This window comes from Paralichthys olivaceus, chromosome 2, assembly GCF_024713975.1.
Source record: "Paralichthys olivaceus isolate ysfri-2021 chromosome 2, ASM2471397v2, whole genome shotgun sequence".
Lineage (NCBI taxonomy): Eukaryota > Metazoa > Chordata > Actinopteri > Pleuronectiformes > Paralichthyidae > Paralichthys > Paralichthys olivaceus.
The window spans coordinates 12,353,882-12,373,105 of NC_091094.1; the positions used below are offsets into that span (position 1 = coordinate 12,353,882).

Consider the following 19,224-nt stretch of genomic DNA (forward strand, 5'->3'; position numbering starts at 1 on the left):
TATCTATCTATCTATCTATCTATCTATCTATCTATCTATCTATCTATCTATCTATCTATCTATCCCCACCATAAAGTGATGCCCACACGCGGTCTTGTCCAGCAGGGGGCAGCCAGACGCCCGTTACTTTCTAGAAGCTTCAGAGGAAATGAGCGGCAACCGTAGAAGAAGAAGCTGTCCCTGCGTGTCGCTGGATGAATGTGCGACACTGACACATCGTTTTTATCTCGTTTCAACAACAGGTTCGTTCAGAGACGAAGTGAAAGTCCCAGTTGGAAGCGAACATGTCGGGGATACCTCCGGACTCATGGCAGCCGCCCACAGTGGCTCTGGAGACAACGTGAGTAAGAAGCCCTGGATGCTAACACTTAGCTGTTCTGTGGTGTTAGCTTCATAGATTTGCCCCCCCCCCCTTATTTCTCTCATGACTTTACATCCTGTGCAGCCCGTTTCTGAGATCAGCTGTTGCAGGAGAAAATGCTTTGTTTTGGTTTTTGTGTCAAGCCTCACGTCACCTCATCTGGAATATGTGACATATAGAAGCTAGTGGATAATCACGCTGGCTGTGCGTTGCAGGATGGGGACATTAGTGGTGGAGCTCTACTGGAAACATGCGCCAAAGACCTGCAAAAACTTCGCAGAGCTGGCCCGAAGAGGCTACTACAACAACACCAAGTTCCACAGGATCATCAAAGAATTCATGGTGCAGGGTGGAGACCCCACAGGCACAGGTGGGTTCACATCACCTACACTGACGGATAAACTCAATATGTAGACACCACTGGGCTTTGAGTCTGAGTCAGGTCCACTGCTTTACAGATCCTTCAATTCTTCTCTTCTTATTCCCTGTTAATATCAATTTATTTGTAGTACACTGATTTAAGATCAGTGTTTAAGTGGCACAAACACTTTCAATAACTTGTAGTTAATCACAAATACAACGTGTCACATGTTAAAATGTGACATTTGTCCACAGGCAGCGTGCAATTCAACAATGTGGAGAATAAAGCATTTTCATGTACAAAATAAATGATGAATGCAATCTGCTTTAAACCATACGACTGCAAGTTGGGGTATTTGTCATACTTTATATAATATAATATATAATGGGTGGCATGATGGTACAGCCCTGCTGCCTCACAGCAAGAAGCTTCTTTTTTCAAATCCTGATTCAGCCAGGTTGCTTGTTAAAACCTGTCCCTGGAGTGTGGCATCTGTTACAGCAGCAGATTAATGTCTGTGGTTTTGGAATGAAATAGTAAAAAACTCAAATGGAAGTCATGTTCAGGTTTTCAAATATTTTTGGCAATGTTTTCTGTCCATGCACGAAAATCCTTTTAACCAGACGTCAGTGTGAACTTCCTGGTCTAACATATGCTGTACTTTTGCTCTAACAGGCACTTGCTGGCTCAAGCTTCTAAAATGTTCTTTTTAAAAACGTTTTAGGGTTTGCTGATTGGATAAAACACGAAATTTGTATACATCATTCATTTTTCCTTTCCATGTAATTGACGAAACAGTGTATGGAGAGTTATTGAATTGATAATAAAAATAGAAGTCAGTAGCAGCCCTAGTGTCTCTTATTCACTTTTCTTTTGTGATCCTGGTTTTCTTAACAGGTCGTGGTGGTGCCTCTATATTTGGTAAACAGTTTGAAGATGAGCTGAACCGAGATCTGAAGTTCACAGGTGAGCAACAAGGTCCAAAAATCACAGTTTTAAAATAACAACTGAACAGAAAGTGGCAGTTATGAAGAAGGTTGGTCAATAAATGTCCTTTCTAGGACATTTGTTGTTATTGTGGCACAAACATTTCTTGACACACATTGTGACTGTCTTATGATTAAACTGATGTTAATAGATAGAGTCAAAGAATGTGTAGTGTCTCATTTCATTTGTGTGTCTGTTAGGCGCAGGTATTCTGGCGATGGCCAATGCCGGACCTGACACCAATGGAAGCCAGTTCTTCCTCACTCTGGGACCCACCCAGTGGTTGGATGGAAAGCACACTATTTTTGGACGACTATATCAGGGGATGTCCTTGCTGAGCCGCATCGGCATGGTAGAGACAAACAGTCAAGATCGTCCAATGGATGATATCAAAATAATTCGAGCTACTTTGCCCAGTTAGGCAAATGTTTTTTTTTTTTTTTTTTACTGCTTTGTTTGAATAAATAAATAAGAATAAACATCTATAACTTGTACATGAAGAATTTTATTTTTTTCCAGAACAATGACACTGGTAACTCATGGAAACAATCAGTGGAGCAAAATAGTGCAGATACACTTACTCTAATTTAGTGGTTGGTACACTTTAATTTCTGAGACATGAAAATATTGTGGAATGATTAATAAAACAGCATTGCTTATTCTGCCATGTATCATTTCCTCTGGAATACAACTTTTTTCAGTGTTTGCATTTTTTTAATTGACTTGGCAGTGTGTGCTTGATGGACCTAATACTTCATATTCAGTGGATCGCAGCACCTGGAAACTCTTTTCTGCGTATGCATTAGACGAGCAAATCCTACAGAAGTGAACAGCGCCTTTTATGGTCCAGTATCCAGGTCATACAATACATCCATGATTGAAATTGAATAAGAACTGAATGTGGAAGTTTATAGTAGCGAGGATCAAATACATACATTCAATTTCAAATTATGCTGATTAAGATTTTATAGATGTTTATTTCAGTAATTCAAGTTGAAGAGGGTTTACCGTGGCTGTTGTTGGCCGCGAGGGAAGTTGTGCAGGAGAGTATAGGGTTTAGTCCCAACGACCTTGTATTCGGCCATACTGTTCGGGGCCCTTTGGCCCTGTTGCGTGACAACTGGAAGGAGGCGGACCCTCCACGAAACCTTCTGGAGTATGTTTATGGTTTTAGATACAGGTTGTACAGGGCTCAGGAGGTGGCTAAGAGTAAGTTGGTGGGTGCACAGAGCAAAATGAAAAAAACATTACGACCGTCGGGTTGAAGATCGTGTTTTTCTCCCAGGAGATCAGGTCCTTGTTCTGTTGCCCATTTTAACATCTCCCTTTCAGGCTAAATTTTCTGGCCCTTACTCTGTGGTTGAAAAACTGTCTGACTGGAACTATCTGATTGCTACTCCAGACCGTCGGTCTTCTACTCATCTGTGTCATGTGAATCTATTGAAACCATACTATGCTCGTGTGCAGGAGTCCGGTGTTCAGGGGGTCCAGTCATCAGATGTCCATCCTGCCTGTGTGTCTGTTTCTCCATCCCCTGTGGTGGCAGAGCAGGGCGGGGACGGCGTACTAGGCCCTGATGATGCTGTATTATATGGCCGGCTCAAGAATTCTGAGACTCTTTAGAATTTGGATGGTTTGCTAGGCCATTTGGAGGTTTCCAGACGTGCACAGTTGGTTAGTTTGATTAGGCGTTATACATGTTTGTTTAGTGACACACCTACCCGCACACACTTGATTGAACATGATATTGATGTAGGTGATTCTAAACCCATTAAACAGAAGTTCTACCGTCTTCATCCAGAGAAGTGAAAATTTCTTGATGCTGAGGTTAAGTTTATGTTGGAGAATGACATGGCGGAGCCGTCCTGCTCTTCTTGGGCCTCGCCTTGCTTGCTCGTTCCAAAGTCATAACACGCCCAGATTTTGTTCAGACTTTCGTAAAGTAAATAGTGTCACAAAACCTGAATGTTTTCCCCTCCCTCGTGTGGATTGTGTCGACCAGGTTGGGTCAGCTAAATTTGTGAGCAAATTTGATTTGCTCAAGGGATATTGGCAGGTCCCACTGTCTGAGAGGGCAAGAGACATTGCAGCATTTATTACATCCACAGGCTCATATTCCTATTCAGTCATGCCTTTTGGTTTGCGTAATGCGCCGGCGACCTTCCAACGCCTGATGAACAGGGTTGTGGGAGATCTGGAAGGTTGTTCAGTGTATTTAGACGATGTTGTCATTGACTCAGATGATTGGGACGTCCACCTTGACCGCATTGGCGAGTTGTTTGACCGCTTGGCTCACGCACATTTAACTGTGAATCTGGCCAAATGTGACTTTGCGAAGGCCACGGTTACTTATCTTGGTCGTGTGGTGGGTCAGGGTAGAGTTTGTCCTGTGAGAGCAAAGGTGCAAGCTATTGATAACTATGTTCCTCCTACAACCAAGAAAGAACTGATGAGGTTTTTGGGGCTCGTTGTGTAGTATCGTTGTTTTTGTAGGAATTTTCAACTGTGGTTGCACCTCTTATTAACCTGTTGAAGGCTAAAGCTACGTTTGACTGGTCTTCTGAGTGTCAGTCTGCGTTTGAGAATGTGAAGGCCCTTATTTGTCATGCTCCGGTTTTGGCTGCTCCTTTGTGGGATAGGCCCTTTAAAGTTGAGGTAGATGCCAGGTATGTGGGGGCAGGAGCAGTGTTGCTGCAACCTGATGACTTAGAAGTGGATAAGCCTGTTTGTTTTTTTTCATGGAAGTTTGATAAGCATCAGTTAAATTATTCTGTTATTGAAAAGGAGACACTGGTTTTGGCTTTGGCTTTGCAGCATTTCAGTGTCTATGTTAGTTCTGGACCTGTTGTTGTTTTCACAGATCACAACCCCTTGACATTTCTGAGTTCACTGCAATGTCCGAACCAACGTTTAATTCGGTGGGCCCTGTTGTTGCAGTCATTTTGCCTTGAAATCCGCCATATCAAGGGTTGTGACAACGTGGTAGCTGACGCCTTGTCAAGGGCTCCATGTGATTAATCTGTTTGCTGTATATTCATATTGGTGTCTGTCTTATTTGTTTCAGGTATCGTCTGCTCCCTTGTCCTTTTCCCTTCTACCTCTCGGGCTGCCAGGGTTCCGTGTGGGACCCTGTCTTTATGGGGGGGGGGTGTTAGGCCCCAGCCCATGTCTGTGTCCTGTCTGTGTATGGTGTGTATGCTGTGTGGGTGTGTCTTGCAGGTTGCTGATTGTTGGCCGGCTGGAAGTTCCCGTGCATGGCTCCCTGATTGGCTTGCTGTTATAAACCCCCTGCCGTGGGCTGTCTCTGTCTCTCACTCATCCCTGAGATCTCCATCCTGCTGCATCTACTTTTGTTATGTTCTGCACCTGACAACATGCACCACACATACTACATAGCACTCAAACACCCTCACACACTACTGACGCTCACTTTCACACTCCATCGCTCATTTCCGTTTATGTTAAATCAATAAAGCATATTGTAATTCGCTACATCACGCTGCCTTGTCTGTGTTGTTGCGGCCTCAGAGCCAGGCGTAACACTATTCAAATTGTTTAATTGAAATCAAATTTTTATTTAAGTTGAGCAATTTAAGACAACATATTAAAGGTTCACATTCAGATTCAAATGACGTGTCCCTGCCTGTTAGTAGAAAACAAAGGTACCTTAATTTCCACTGGTACTAACTACTACTTCCATGAACAAAAAAGGTCAAGTTAAAGTGACAGTTTCCCTTAAATAGTTTCCCTCAAACATTTCTCTGTTTTGTCATTTTCATGTTTGAAGTTTATAAGCTCAGTGTCTCAGTATTAATGCCTGATAATCATTTATTGATCACCTGTCGACACATCAGTTCACTCCTTCACTTACATTCATACATATAGAAAATGAACAATGTATTTTGACCCTGGAAAGTTTTATTATACACGTTTCAAGTCGTATATAACGATGCTTAAGGCACAATAAGGTTTGTCACACATTCTAGCAGCAAATGGCTAAATACTTATTTGTAAAACCCCAGGAAGTAAATTTATTTGGTTTAATATTGTCCTTGCATATTTAGCTGAATATCTAAATATAGCCTATACTATTTATAAAATATTACAGAAGTAAGACGATTTCACAAAGAAAATATATGTAATAAAATAAAGTTGTTTGAATACTAAAAGCAGGCTTCTTAAAACATCTGATGATGCTCTACCCATTGGAAGTAATAATATATATTTTTTCCAAGTGAATAGAATAAAAGATACAAAAACACCAATTCTATTAAGTTTGAGGTATTTAAGATGTGCGTTGCAGGAAAAGGTTTTCATCTACGTACTATTTTGTATATTCTGTATCTGTCAAAATTTCAAACATAAAAACCAACACATTTATATAAACATAAATTACACTGTACTCAAATATATCACCTTATCGTAAAACTTGTATTTTGTGTGAATACTGTTGTAGCGACAAATTCAAATCCAACTTAAAATCCAAAGGCCACTGACGCACTGTGAGGATATGGTTTACAGGTAAAGCAATGCACCTTCTAAGTTTTCTATTGACGAGTGTGTTGAAAACAAGCGAGCATAGAGAAGAACAAAGGGATGATGTGTCCTGCTTCCTTTGCTGCTCTAGTGAAAACCACAGGCCCACCTCAGGTTCCCATTTTCCAATGTAAACTAAAAAAGAATAAATTAAATACCAGTTCACCATGACTAGATATGCTAAAAAAAGAAAATAATAGAACTAAACAAAATATTAAAGATGGGAAATACAAACAAAATCGAACTATAAATCAGACAAATAATCCAAAATCCAACTCCAAATATCAGAAGGAGCCAAACAAACGAGTTAAAAATAGCTCCAACAAATTCGAATCATTCCAATGTAGTAAACAATGTACCGTACAAATTCCTTGAAGTAAAAAAGTAAAGACAAAAAACAAGTTAGTTTTTAAAGGGTTGACATTCCACTAATTATTGCTGTTTTTTCCACCTTTGCAATCAAGTGGTGTAGAAGTGATGTCTGCCATTTCCTTTGTCATCACTGGAAGGTCATCTGCAGGCTGGCAGCTCGTCTTGATACGCTACAGAAATGTATTCATCCTGTTAAAGACTAGCACATGCAGCAGCACAGGAAACACAGGTTCCACTAGAGTTTATAGATTCAAATCCTTAAAATAAAACATAACACCACTGACCTGCCAGAGAGTCCCTTTTCCTCTGGCCAGTTTGCAGATCATGACGACCGGAATCATTACCAGAGACGACGAGGACAGAAACCGGCCGATCCAGTAAGCCCACCATGGATACACATACGAGTTGTTGAACCTCAGCGGGGAGTATCTCAGGATTAAAAATGCAAGTGTGCCCTATGAAAGGTTAAAAAAAATACATTAACATTGAGAGATGAAAATAGAAAAATACATGTAATGTATTCTGGACTGTTGAAGACACTTACACTGCAGATGAGAGGGGTCACGTACAGCCAGCAGAGCTTGATCAGTGGCAGAGGTTTGTACCCGATCATGTCCTCAATGTTGTTACAGAAGCGTTCAGCACCTACGAGACAAACACGTAACATCCAATCCAGATCAATGCAATAATAACTATCCAGTAAGATTATAACATACATTACTTAACATAACTATCTAGTTGTAGTTCTGGTTCTAAAAGTACATTTTGATGCTCCTGCTTTTGTACTTTTACTTAAGTATAACTATAAATACAGTATTTTTACTTTTATCTCATACTGTGGCACTCCTATTTTTGTTTTGGTGAAAGATCTGCGTGTTCTTCTACTGGTAATATGTTATTTTACCAAGAAAGAAACTGGTGTTTATTGTACTGATAAATTGGTAAACTGGACAAAAGAAATTGCCAATTAATACAGTTATCATACAATAGATTACTGTAGTTTGGATTTTTATTCTGTTGTGATATTTGGTTGTTGAGTATCTGACCTTTATAAGCTCCCACAAGACAATTTATTAATTATCAATTATTTATGTAATTGCTGTCTCTTGTCCTCTCTGGGGCAGAGTGCAACAGGCGCTTGTGTTTAGGAAGTGTGAGAGCTTGGCGAAGGTCAAAGCCTTCACTCCCTCGACATCACAGATATGAGACTGCGTAAGCAGCACTACTGTCTCCATAACTAGAACATACATTTGACTGTTTAGGAACAAGCACACCCATAGATTAAATGATCTGCTGGGGTTTAAAGTGTGACTGCAGGAAAGCAGACTTCAGAATATGAGAGAGCATCATGCACAGATGTTGTATGGATGAATTCTGATTTTCCTCTTGGCCAAGCTTCAATAAATATTTCAACATAAGACGTCAAAGGACTCATGAACGCTTTCTTCATTGATGAGGCGACCATTGATCAGTAGATTTTCCACAACAATAGCTATTTCAACACATGTTGTGTTACGTTTAACACAAAACATCTGTTTTGAGAGTGTAAGTGTCTATGTTATATTGTGTATCCATAAAAGAAAACTACTACACGGTTGAAAGTTGTTTCTCACCATAAATCCACCCGATGATGAGTGACTGGAAGATTGCCATCAGAAGCAGAGTGGGACCACTGCACACGTAGTGATCAAAGATCTGCAGGATGTATGGTCCGCCCTAAAATTCAAACAGGCCACACGTTGGTCCAAATAATGCAATTTAATTTTGCGATAATTAAACAGCTCAAGTTAGCATTCAAATACTTGACTTTGACTTTACAAGCTGTATAGTGGGTTTTAAAGGGATTGTTCACTGATAAATGAAGATTCCCTCATCACTCTGCAGATGGAGGGGTGGCTGAAGTGTTTGAGTAAACACTTCTGGAGCCTCAGGTGTAAACAACGTTGCAGCCAATTCCAATACAATTGAAGTAAATGGTGGCCGATTCTTCTTCATCCAAGTGTCTGTCGGCCCAAATAAAACTGGAAACAGTTTTATTGCCTAAATGTCCTCTGATAATCTCCTCTGGAGCTGCGTTTGTGCAGGGATCACAGCGGACAGTGAGGCTAATGACGCAGCGTAATTGACACTGTTTAATTCAATTGTTCTGGATTTGGCTGCGAAGCTGTTTACCCCTGTGACTCCAGAAGTGTTTTGTGGACGAAAACACTTGACCCACCCCTCGGCATAGTGGTGAGAGAATAACGGGTGAATTTTCATTTTGGGGTGAACTATCCCTTTAATTGATCAGACTGTACATAACATCACATGATGAGTTCCTCACTTGACCACTGATCAATGTTCTCACCTCTGACACAAAGAAGAGGCCTAACACAAAACACACTGCACTGAGGAGCACCAGAAGAAGCTCCCTGCGGTATCCTTTCCGCATCTGGGAAGGGTAGATGTCTGTCAAAGAGGTCATGATGCTCTCGAGCCCAGCAAACTGGAAAGTGACAGAAAGGTAAGTGTAGAGAACACCCTTCAAAAATAACATTGCATTTCATAAGGGAGATAAAAGGAAGGCTGCTGACCTGACCGTCTATTCCTAACAAGATAATCATGGTGAAGAAGCACACAGACCAGACCTGAGGCCACGGCAGGAGGGTCACAGCCTGTGGGTAGACTATGAAGACAAGGCCGGGGCCTGTGAAGAGAAACCATCACTGTTAGAGTGTTGACTTGATCCTATAACCTTAGAATGGCAATGCCAGGAATGCTTCAATTCCATATATTGTGGTTTTACACATGTTAATAAACTAATTACAGTGTCAGAGCCAATATGTGACAGAATGTACGGATACAACTGAAAAAAAGTGTACTCCTGTAGAAATCCTAAATATTTACAAATAATGAGAGGTGTCCAATTGTTTTCACATTTTTTAAAATCCAAATCCATAAAGCAATAGTGAGTAAAAATATCGCTGACAACCTCCTATTGTGTAACAGTTTAAAAGCTTCCCTGTAGATTCTCATTCGTACCTGACTCAGAAACTGTAGAGATATCGATGCCCTGTTTCTGTGACATGTAGCCCAGGACTGAGAAGATGGCAAAGCCAGAAATAAAGCTGGTCCCACTGTTCAACAAGCACAGGTAGAGGGAGTCTCTGCAAATCACAAACACTGCAGCATCAGTACTTCTGATGAAGCTGTCATCACCATGTGTTTGCACAGGCAAGCCGACCTTCACCTTTAAAACGAATCAAAGCCAAGTTAGATAATAATAATGACAGATTTGCATATTACTGAGGTTGACATTTAAATCTAAATTTTACATGAGATTTTACATTACCTGTGTTTAGCAGAGTGATGCCAACAGATTATACTTACGCAATTTGTATTTGCAATATCACAAAGATTTAGCTGCAAACCATTTGGATGCTAAATTAAAGTACTCACCTGTAGCAGTTGTTGTTGTACTTGTTGTAGCTCCCAAGCGTAGTCAGACATCCCAAACATATAGCATAGGAATAAAATATTTGTGTTCCAGCATCCATCCAAACCTACGAGAAATATGTTTTTAATGTCACAATAATCCAGGGGAAGTCAGAGGACAGTTGGAGAAGATGATGATACCTGGGGGTCGGCGAGCCGAGCAGGATTGGGCCGCAGGTAGTACTTGATGCCGTGGAGGGCTCCAGGAAGTGTAATTCCCCTGAGAAACAGCAACACTAACATGACGAAGGGAAATGTGGCTGTGAAGTAGGTAGCCTACATTTGAACAAAAAAAAAAACCTTCGTCACAAATGACCAACAATACCATATGATAATACATGTTTGGAGTCATGGTGGTTTTCCAGTCCACCAAGATATTTCACAAACCAATAATTCTAGTACTGTGGTGGGTTTTTTTTTGTCACTTTGGTTATTTATTATGAATCCTGTGAAATATCTACCTGACCCACCATACACTTATAGTAAATTACAGTAGGTTAAACTGTAATGATTTTTCTGAAATTTACAAGGGATTTTTACATCCTTGTCTTCAAGAGTTCTCACACAAATGTCATTCCTGCAGACCAACATAACCTTTTCTCAGGGGGGCTTACTTAAATTGGTTCCCCAGGTATTTGCCTGCTTAGTCCGCCCTGTTGCAACATGATGGTGGATTCCCTCAAGCCAAAAGTTATGCAGGTTATACCTAGACTAAAATCATATTATGGTTATTTGACAGATATTGAGGTTGTTAGAAATTAAGAGAAATTACTGAAAAAATTTGAAAAATGTTGATATGATTTTTGCCGCGGTTTGCTGGGATACCTTACAAGAGAGTTTATATCTGGAGATTATAATTTGTAGGCTGGAGGCTTCTCTGTTGTGGAACAATGCTTCATTTATATGTTTTTATCCTGAACAACTGCAACAATGCAGATTGGACAATTGCATTTAGCCATATTGTGACTTTGTTGAACCTTAATATGTAACTGCAGATAGCTTAAATTGCAACAAAATGCGTCACACAAAAAAAAAAAGTAAAGGTAAATGACTTCAGAAGACGTTTGAAGAATTTCACAAATTAATATTTTAGCATTTGGGACAATGTTTGTGTCCAGGACAAAAGTTGGTCTCAGTAAACATCAAGTAAAGATTTTTCTGTGAATTATTGTGTCAGTTTTAGATACATTGCATGTTTTCTTACTTGGTGACATTTATGGTTTGCCCTCCAAACTGATGACATTGGTTGATTGCATAAACATAATTGTGATACAACATCATTCAAGGATTAAACACCTGCTGCTGTTTCCCAGAAGGGAAACAAATGTGACAACAGACCAAATGATGGAGGAAACACATTTTTCTAATAATCTACAAATGCACACGTATCTGAGAGCTTTCTTTACACCTTTAAATGCTCTTAATGTTTAAAAGATCAGAATAAGTATCTAACTTTTCAGATTCAGCCTCCTGAAAATGCTCCTCCATTCATCACCAAAGTAAAAATAAGGAAAATGGACACAAATCATTGAAGGAAATGAAGGTTTTTGACATTGCACAAAAAGCTTAAATTCTGAGCGTTTTTGTTGTTACCTTTCCTGTGGACTTCACTCCTTTCCAGACACAGAAGTAGCAGATGATCCAGACCAGAAGAAGGCACAAAGCAAGGTCCCAACGTATATTTCCCAGGGCATCGATGCCGGTGGATGTATTTAACACCCGTCGTCTGTAAGGGTCAGTGTATTGTTCGTAAACATGAACCAGTTATTCGAGGCAATATACTGTGCATGTACATAACATACTCAACATGTCAGTCTCGTGTTTAGACAACATAAAACAGCATCAAATGTATAAGCTGAAGCAGAATGCAGTAAAACAATGGTGGTAAAAAGGATATTTGGGTGAATATTCACCTGCCACCCCTGGAATGGGGCAAAACGTAAAAAGTTTAATTAACTTAAGGCTTACAGACTTTCATGTTGGCAGACAGAAAAATGCAAACAGACAATCCAACTTCAAAAGACACTGAGGTACATGAGAGAACAAAATCAGAAGGAACAGAACAGTAGCGTGAGGTAACACTGGAGAGCTGAGCAGCCGAACTGAAGAGCACTGGGAGCACAGAGGCTATAAACCCACGAGGGGGGTAGGGATCATTGGATTACGGTTAAACACAGCAGACCCAGGAACAAAATCACAGAGAAAAAAAAAGAAAATAGTTCTGAGGAAGAAAATACACATTTGAGCCCTTTCCTTTCTTGGTGAATACTGTCTGTGTGGTGTTACATCAGTATTGGTGTGGGAGACTGCCCCTCCCCCTCCTGTTTTCATGAATACGATGCCCCTATTCATCCCTTCCCTCCTTCTTGCTAACAACTTCATCACAGTCTGAAACCCCCTCCTGCCTTTTGCTTGTAAAGCTCAGTGAATGTTAAGCAGAATGTCTGTTCTTTTAAACAAGGCTACAATTTGCATACAAGCTGGTCAGCCTCTCTCCCCATAAGTGTGTCTTCACTCTGGGTCAGTCTGCCGTCTCAGATCTTCTCTGTGCAACAGGCTCACCGGACAATCACTATATTTTCATAAAGTTTAGTTTCAAATAGATGATCACTTACTGCCAAAACTCTAGAACAGATGATGACATATTCAGTGGCGAGGTCCAGTTAGCAGTGGTATTAAAGCTGTTTAATACCACACAAGCATCTGGAATATACAAATTTAAACACGAACCGAACATCCATGAGCAATTAACAAATCAGCAGATTAATACTACATGATAAATTCTATTTGCCTAAACCAGACATTATACTTTTATATAGCACATAACTTTAACCAGGATGCAAACAATGAATAAATGGTTAAACACACTGTAATGTAGCTGTAGGCAGATATAAGAACATTTTAACTGTTTATTTATGTACATTATTTATTAGCAATACCAATTCTCCCATGACATTTTGTTTATATTATTAAATCTTTATTTTCAAACAATGCTGATATACTGTCTACGCTACAAATGCTAAAGAGTAGGCTCAAAGTAGCACATTTGATTATTAGTATGACATTAAAGGGTTAACGTCGGGATAAATAATTACATTCGTTTACCTGTATTCCATGTGTTATTACAAGTTGCCCACGGCAACTCTCCAGAGAGTGATGAGAAAAGGTAGAGGAAAGCCCAGGCCAAGATCACCATGTAGCTGATACATCCATAGAGAAGGATAAGTTGGCTGGCGTATCCAAAGCCTGGTAACAAAAATAAAACAAAATGAAATAACATTATGTTTCCTCAGTATTTTTTCCTTGACATTATAAACTTACTAAATTACTTAATTCTTGTTGTTCTGGGTTTGTACTCTCACGGTTGAATGCACTTATTGTAAGCCGCTTTGTGAGTTAAATGAAATGCAATGTAACAAACTTGGTAAATAGCAATCCTGGCAGGTGTTCAATACCTTACCTTCAAACAAGGGGCAGATCTTCCTCCAGCACATGATTCCACCCTGACTGGTGTACTGACCCATGGATGTCTCCAGGATGAACAGGGGAATACCACACGTCACAAGGAACAGGATGTAAGGAATAAAGAATGCACCTGCAAGTGTAAATAAACCGTGACGCATTTTTTATCCATACTACAAACAGAATGGTTCGTGATCATGATTTAAAAGTGTGGATTTTACTTTGATCATATGAACATAGACCTCAGGCCTTCTTGTACGTAGGTAAGCAGGTATGGAAATCCTAGGAGTGGGGATTTCAGTAGTATGCATTGATGTCCATCCTTCCATCCATCCATTGAACTATCTTTTTAAGCTTTCATGAATCTACGTGACTATTGCACAACATCACAACCCTGGCGCTCAGCGAGTGCATACCTCTACCAAGACTAAAGCCATGTCTTGACATGTTATGGCAAGACAAAAATAATTCTGAATCCGTCATTTGTCTGAATCATCTCCTAGTATCATTGTAATTATTTAAAGGAATAGTGTGCAGAATTTTGTGTTGAAAATGCATGTTGCAGCTGAACATCCCTCACCTCACCCTCTCCTTCCAAACATGAAAAAGAACCTGTGGTAGCTTCAGTTGTCATAAAAACTCAAAAGGTGTTTAGTTTGTCCAGTCTGGACTAATGTAAAAAACATTGCGGCCTCTGTAGAGAGGGTCCCCTCCATGTAAATATAAAGTATTTAAATATAAAGGACCTTTTCTGAGTTAAGAAAACTACAATTCATACAATTTAGATGAAACAAACTAGTGAAAACATCATGAGGATTATTCTACATTCAATTTCTTCCAATAGTTCCCTTTCATCTAAATCTTACACACTGGACCTTTAATAGGTTTTTTATATAATAAAATGTATGATAATCCTGGTGCTCAACGAAAAGACAGACAGACATCTGGACAGACAGATGGCAAGGAAAAGACCAGCCAGTTAGACTGTATGAAATTATTGTTTGGCAATGTTTAAAGTGTTTATACAAAAGAAAAAGTATGACAGAGATTAAGGGGGCAGTATTGAGAATTGTAATGATAGAGGTATCGCCAATAATATGATCTGACATCAAGCAAAATAGTTAAAAATAACGTAGCAGGTATATTGCTAAAAGGAAATGAAGAAATAGTCTATTATTTGATGGTCACCTCTTGATCCTCCTACTCTATGGTCTGTAGAGTCTACATGTAAGCAATGGACCAGAACCACAGTTTTAAAAAATCATTATAACACTCAAAAAGGTTTTTGTTCATTACATCATGAGTGGATGAGTTAAAAACACCTCTTGTTGTCTCATTGTTTAAAGTACTTGAATAAACTGGACTACCCCTCCTTTAATCGACTGAATCTGCTCAGTTTAAAAAAATGTGAAATCAACAAGAGGGCCGTGTTTTATAAGTTAATGAATTTGAGGGATTCAGTGAAGAATGTGACTCAGCTTTTTGTGCAAACACAGCCACACCTTATTTTTATAGCCTTTCATAACCTGTCAAATCCTTAATCATCACATGTGAAGCAGAGGGAGAAACTGACTTTCCGTGGACATTTTAATTTGCATGGTTTCTGACTAAATGAAGAGATTTTTAAAAAGTGTGTATAGTATTGCAATCAACAATTTCTAAAATGAATAATACAGTTTTTAAAGATAGAGAAGTTTCCCTTAGGGATTTTACATCTTTAAATATAACTGTAGCAACAATTTCAAGAAAAACAAATAAAAATCTAATTTGTCTCATAACAGTATCCTACCCATTCACCACAAATGTCTCTAGTATACAAGGGTAAAAATGAATGATTTGTAATAAGTTTGCAGAGTGGATCTGTCACAATTCAAAATAAATTTGAGAATAAAAAACAGAAATACTCACCGCCACCATTCTTGTAACACAAGTAAGGAAATCTCCACACATTTCCAAGTCCAATAATGGCACCAGCCACTGAGAGGATGAACTCTGTCTTGCTCTCCCACTTGCCACGCTCCTGTACTGTTTCTGAGGTCATCTCTGGAGGGAGAGAGCTCAGCCTGCACACAGAGAGTCTGTCACACAACTGAGGCACAGGTCGATGGTAATACCGACATAGAGCCTGGAATTTGTGCACGGCTATAATTGACGGATGTTGAGTTATTTTAACCACCAGGGGGACCTCTAGATGTGCAAAAATAATGTTGATGACAAGCAGTAAGGTGAGTGCTCAGTGTGACTAATTTGTATTTGGACATGGTATTGAGGACTCTGCTGCACAGCTCTCAGCTTCAGTTAAGGCATGAATGATTGATTGCATTAAATATAAAGCAACATTCAGAAGCAATTAAAATGCTTTATAAAGGCAGAGTTATACAATGAGGCTATAAAGGCTATAATACTACAGAAAAAACCTAACATGCCTCTATACTGTTTGTGTGGTGTCATCCAAGTGCCCATAAGCTCTGACATTCATATTCGACGAGAAACAAGGTCATTTACACCATGTTTTAAACCTAAATGTAGGGCTGGGGTTTAAAAATGACCCAATACCTATTTATTAAATGAAGGTAATGATCCTTTAATACATGCCTTTTTCACCCCAGTGTTTACATAAGAATGAAACCAACATTTTAGTAGAAAACTGCAGTAGAGTTGGAGAGAAAATCACAGATCGGACTTTAAACACAAGGGGGTGTTAAATAATTATTATTCATAATAAAAACTATTCTTTTTCAAGAGTCTTTTTCCAAAGTGAGTATTGTAATCTGACCATGTGAAGACCAACTATGTGAGAAGTAATTTTGTTGACCGTACACTGATCATTATTTATGCATAAATACATTTTTCTATAGTGAAGGTTGTAGTCTGACCAAGAGGAGACCATCTATGTTTGTGTTGATTTTGGTGACCCTACATTGTTTCAGTTGTGGAGCTTTGGTTCTTTGAGAATATCTTTCATGTCCAAGCGAAATTGATATTGTAACTGAAATGTCCGTAACAGCATCAATGTTGAATCAAATCTAAAATCAAATCGATTCGAAATCGAGACCTTGCAAATCCAAATCGAACCAATTTGGGAAGTCAGTGGTGATAACAAGCTCTATTCGGGGATTCAAATCACATTAAAATTACATCCATAAGACACTGAAAACAAAGGAATGCAAAGTGCTTTACAAAGGCATGGTTATACATAAAAAATACATTAAAATTACATTAAAAGACACTAAAAACAAGGCTGTACAAAGTGCTTTAGAGATGATAATATTAACATTTGAAATAGAACAATAAGAAGACATTAAAATTGCATTTGAATTATAAAAGTCAAAACCCATAGAGCTACAGACAAGGAAGAACATGGGAGAGATAGGCACGCGGAGATGGTAAGATGATTGATGGGAGTATAATGGGCCACGTATTTATCATTTCATGTCATACGTGCATGAGGAAAAGTAATGCCAACTCAAGTAGTAGAGTGACAGTTTCACACTTCAGGGAGAATGACAGCCCAATATCCTGCTGTACCTGAGGGAACACTCATTCAACACAGTGCAACTGTCAGCTTTTGAATCAGGTGTTCTTGTCAGTAATTACAGTATGGCACATAATTCATATGAGAAGACATTTAAAGATTATGACTGTGCAGGTTTAAATATGCCCTGCATAAAACAATAATGGTTACTTATTTTTTGTATATTTTACTGTTATTTTCTAAATGACATGCTCCATGATATTATGTCATATATTATGTATTATGCACAGGCAGAGGTGGAGGGGTTGCAGCAATCTCTAAATCTGACTTATCTATCAACCCTCGACCGAAAGAAAGTTATAACTCGTTTGAAAATCTTAGAATCAGCCTCATCCATCCAAGCCTGAAATCACATAAACCAATTCATCTAGTTATCATATACTGTATCATCCGCCTGCCCCTTACTCTGATTTTTGATCTGAATTCTCTGAAGTTCTATCAGAACTAGTTCTTAGGACAGATAAAATCATTATAGTAGGTGATTTCAACATTCATGTAGATGTTGCCAACGACAGCCTTAGTTCAGCTTTCAACTCAATAACAGACTCAACTGGTTTCACTCAACATGTGTATAAACCCACTCTTGATCTTGTTCTGACATATGGCATAGACATTGAACATGTAATAATATTCCCACAACACCCTCTTCTGTCTGACCATTTTTTAATTACATTTGAATTTAGAATTATTGACTACACTGATTCTAGACAGAAATTCTATTATAATCTGTGTTTATCTGATAAAACTGGGAACAAATTAAAGAGCTGCTTCCTTCTACACTTAACTCTCAGTCATGTGTCAGTACAATGCAGGAAAGTTATCAAAACTTTACTCCCACACTAGTTGAAAACTTTGTAAATAGTACAGCAGCCTCATTAAAAACAACCCTTGATTAAAAAAAAGAAAGTAAATTAGCTCCATGGTATAATTCTCAAACATGTGTTTTAAAACAGACATCACGGAAGCTAGAGAAGAAGTGGCGTTCCACCAATCAATATGACTTTCACCTAGCCTGATAAATTACAAGAAAGCACTCAGAAATGCCAAAACCTGTTATTATTCATTATAAATAGAAGAAAATAAGAACAACCCCAGGTTCCTCTTCAGGCTGTAGCCAGGCTGACAGACAGTCACACCTCTACTGACCCATCTATCCCTCTAACCATAAGAAGCAATGATTTCATGAACTTCTTCACAAATAAAATTATAACCATCAGGGAAGAACTCCACCACCTCCTCCAACCACCTGAAGCACCAGAATTATATTTGAACCACTTTTCTTCTATTGATCTTCCTGAACTGACCTTATTAGTTTCATCATCTAAACCAACAACTTGTCAGTTAGACCCTGTCCCAACTAGACTTAATAAAGGAAGATTTCCCCCTGAGTGACAGCTCCATATTAAATCAGATTATTGTGTCTTTGTTAACTGGCTATGTACCACAAGCTTTAATGTAGCTGTAATTAAACCTCTGCTTAAAAAGATCCCCAGAGGTTTTAGCTAATTATAGACCCATATCAAACCTGCCTCTCATTTCAAAAATCCTAGAAAAAGCTGTTGCTAACCAGCTGTCTGACTACTTGACAGTAATAGTTTGTTGGAAAACTTTCAGTACAGCACAGAAACAGCACTATTAACAGTCACTAATGACCTTTTCATGGCCTCAGATGAAGAACTTGTCTCTATACTCATCCTGTTGGAGCTTAAGATTCTGCTGCAGAGAATAGAACAACATGTAGGGATCAAAGGAACGACACTAGACTGGTTTGAATCATATTTCTCAGATTTCATTTTGGTAATGTCAACAATGACCCCTCCATGCACATACAAATTAGTCATGGAGTTCTACAGGGTTCTGTCCTTGGACTGATTTATGCTCCCCTTAGGCAACATCATCAGAAAGCACCACGTACACATTCCAGCTGTACATTTCTCAGAAGCATGATGAATCTAATCATTCACTTCGACTTCAGGAATGTCTCAAGAACATCAAGGCCTGGATGACCCAAAACTTCTTACTTCTAAGCACAAGTGCTGACAGGAACTAGAAGGAGTCAATAACTATGTTTCTTCTTCCTCCCATAGTCCCTCTATCTCTTTCTCATTGCAGGTATCTCTGACTGCAGAATTGCAG

The 19,224-nt window shown here is 39.0% G+C and overlaps 2 protein-coding genes across 2 annotated transcripts; one reads left to right on the forward strand and one right to left on the reverse strand.

Annotated features, from left to right (window-relative positions):
- The first annotated feature begins 122 nt into the window (after positions 1 to 122).
- On the forward strand, positions 123 to 2,203 carry ppil1 (peptidylprolyl isomerase (cyclophilin)-like 1). The gene is made up of 4 exons (XM_020101653.2): positions 123 to 340; positions 577 to 731; positions 1,620 to 1,688; positions 1,910 to 2,203. Exons 1-4 carry the CDS (start codon positions 285 to 287, stop codon positions 2,128 to 2,130), a joined length of 501 nt encoding a protein of 166 aa, XP_019957212.1. The 5' UTR covers positions 123 to 284; the 3' UTR covers positions 2,131 to 2,203.
- Positions 2,204 to 5,609: 3,406 nt separating this feature from the next.
- Positions 5,610 to 15,655, reverse strand: slc6a11a (solute carrier family 6 member 11a). Its single transcript, XM_020101652.2, has 14 exons — positions 15,462 to 15,655; positions 13,552 to 13,686; positions 13,197 to 13,337; positions 12,707 to 12,794; positions 11,685 to 11,817; positions 10,233 to 10,367; positions 10,056 to 10,159; positions 9,639 to 9,763; positions 9,191 to 9,303; positions 8,965 to 9,102; positions 8,231 to 8,333; positions 7,162 to 7,262; positions 6,902 to 7,072; positions 5,610 to 6,787 (listed from the first exon to the last, which is right to left on the reverse strand). Exons 1-14 carry the CDS (start codon positions 15,592 to 15,594, stop codon positions 6,674 to 6,676), a joined length of 1,734 nt encoding a protein of 577 aa, XP_019957211.1. The 5' UTR covers positions 15,595 to 15,655; the 3' UTR covers positions 5,610 to 6,673.
- Between the last annotated feature and the right edge of the window lie 3,569 nt (positions 15,656 to 19,224).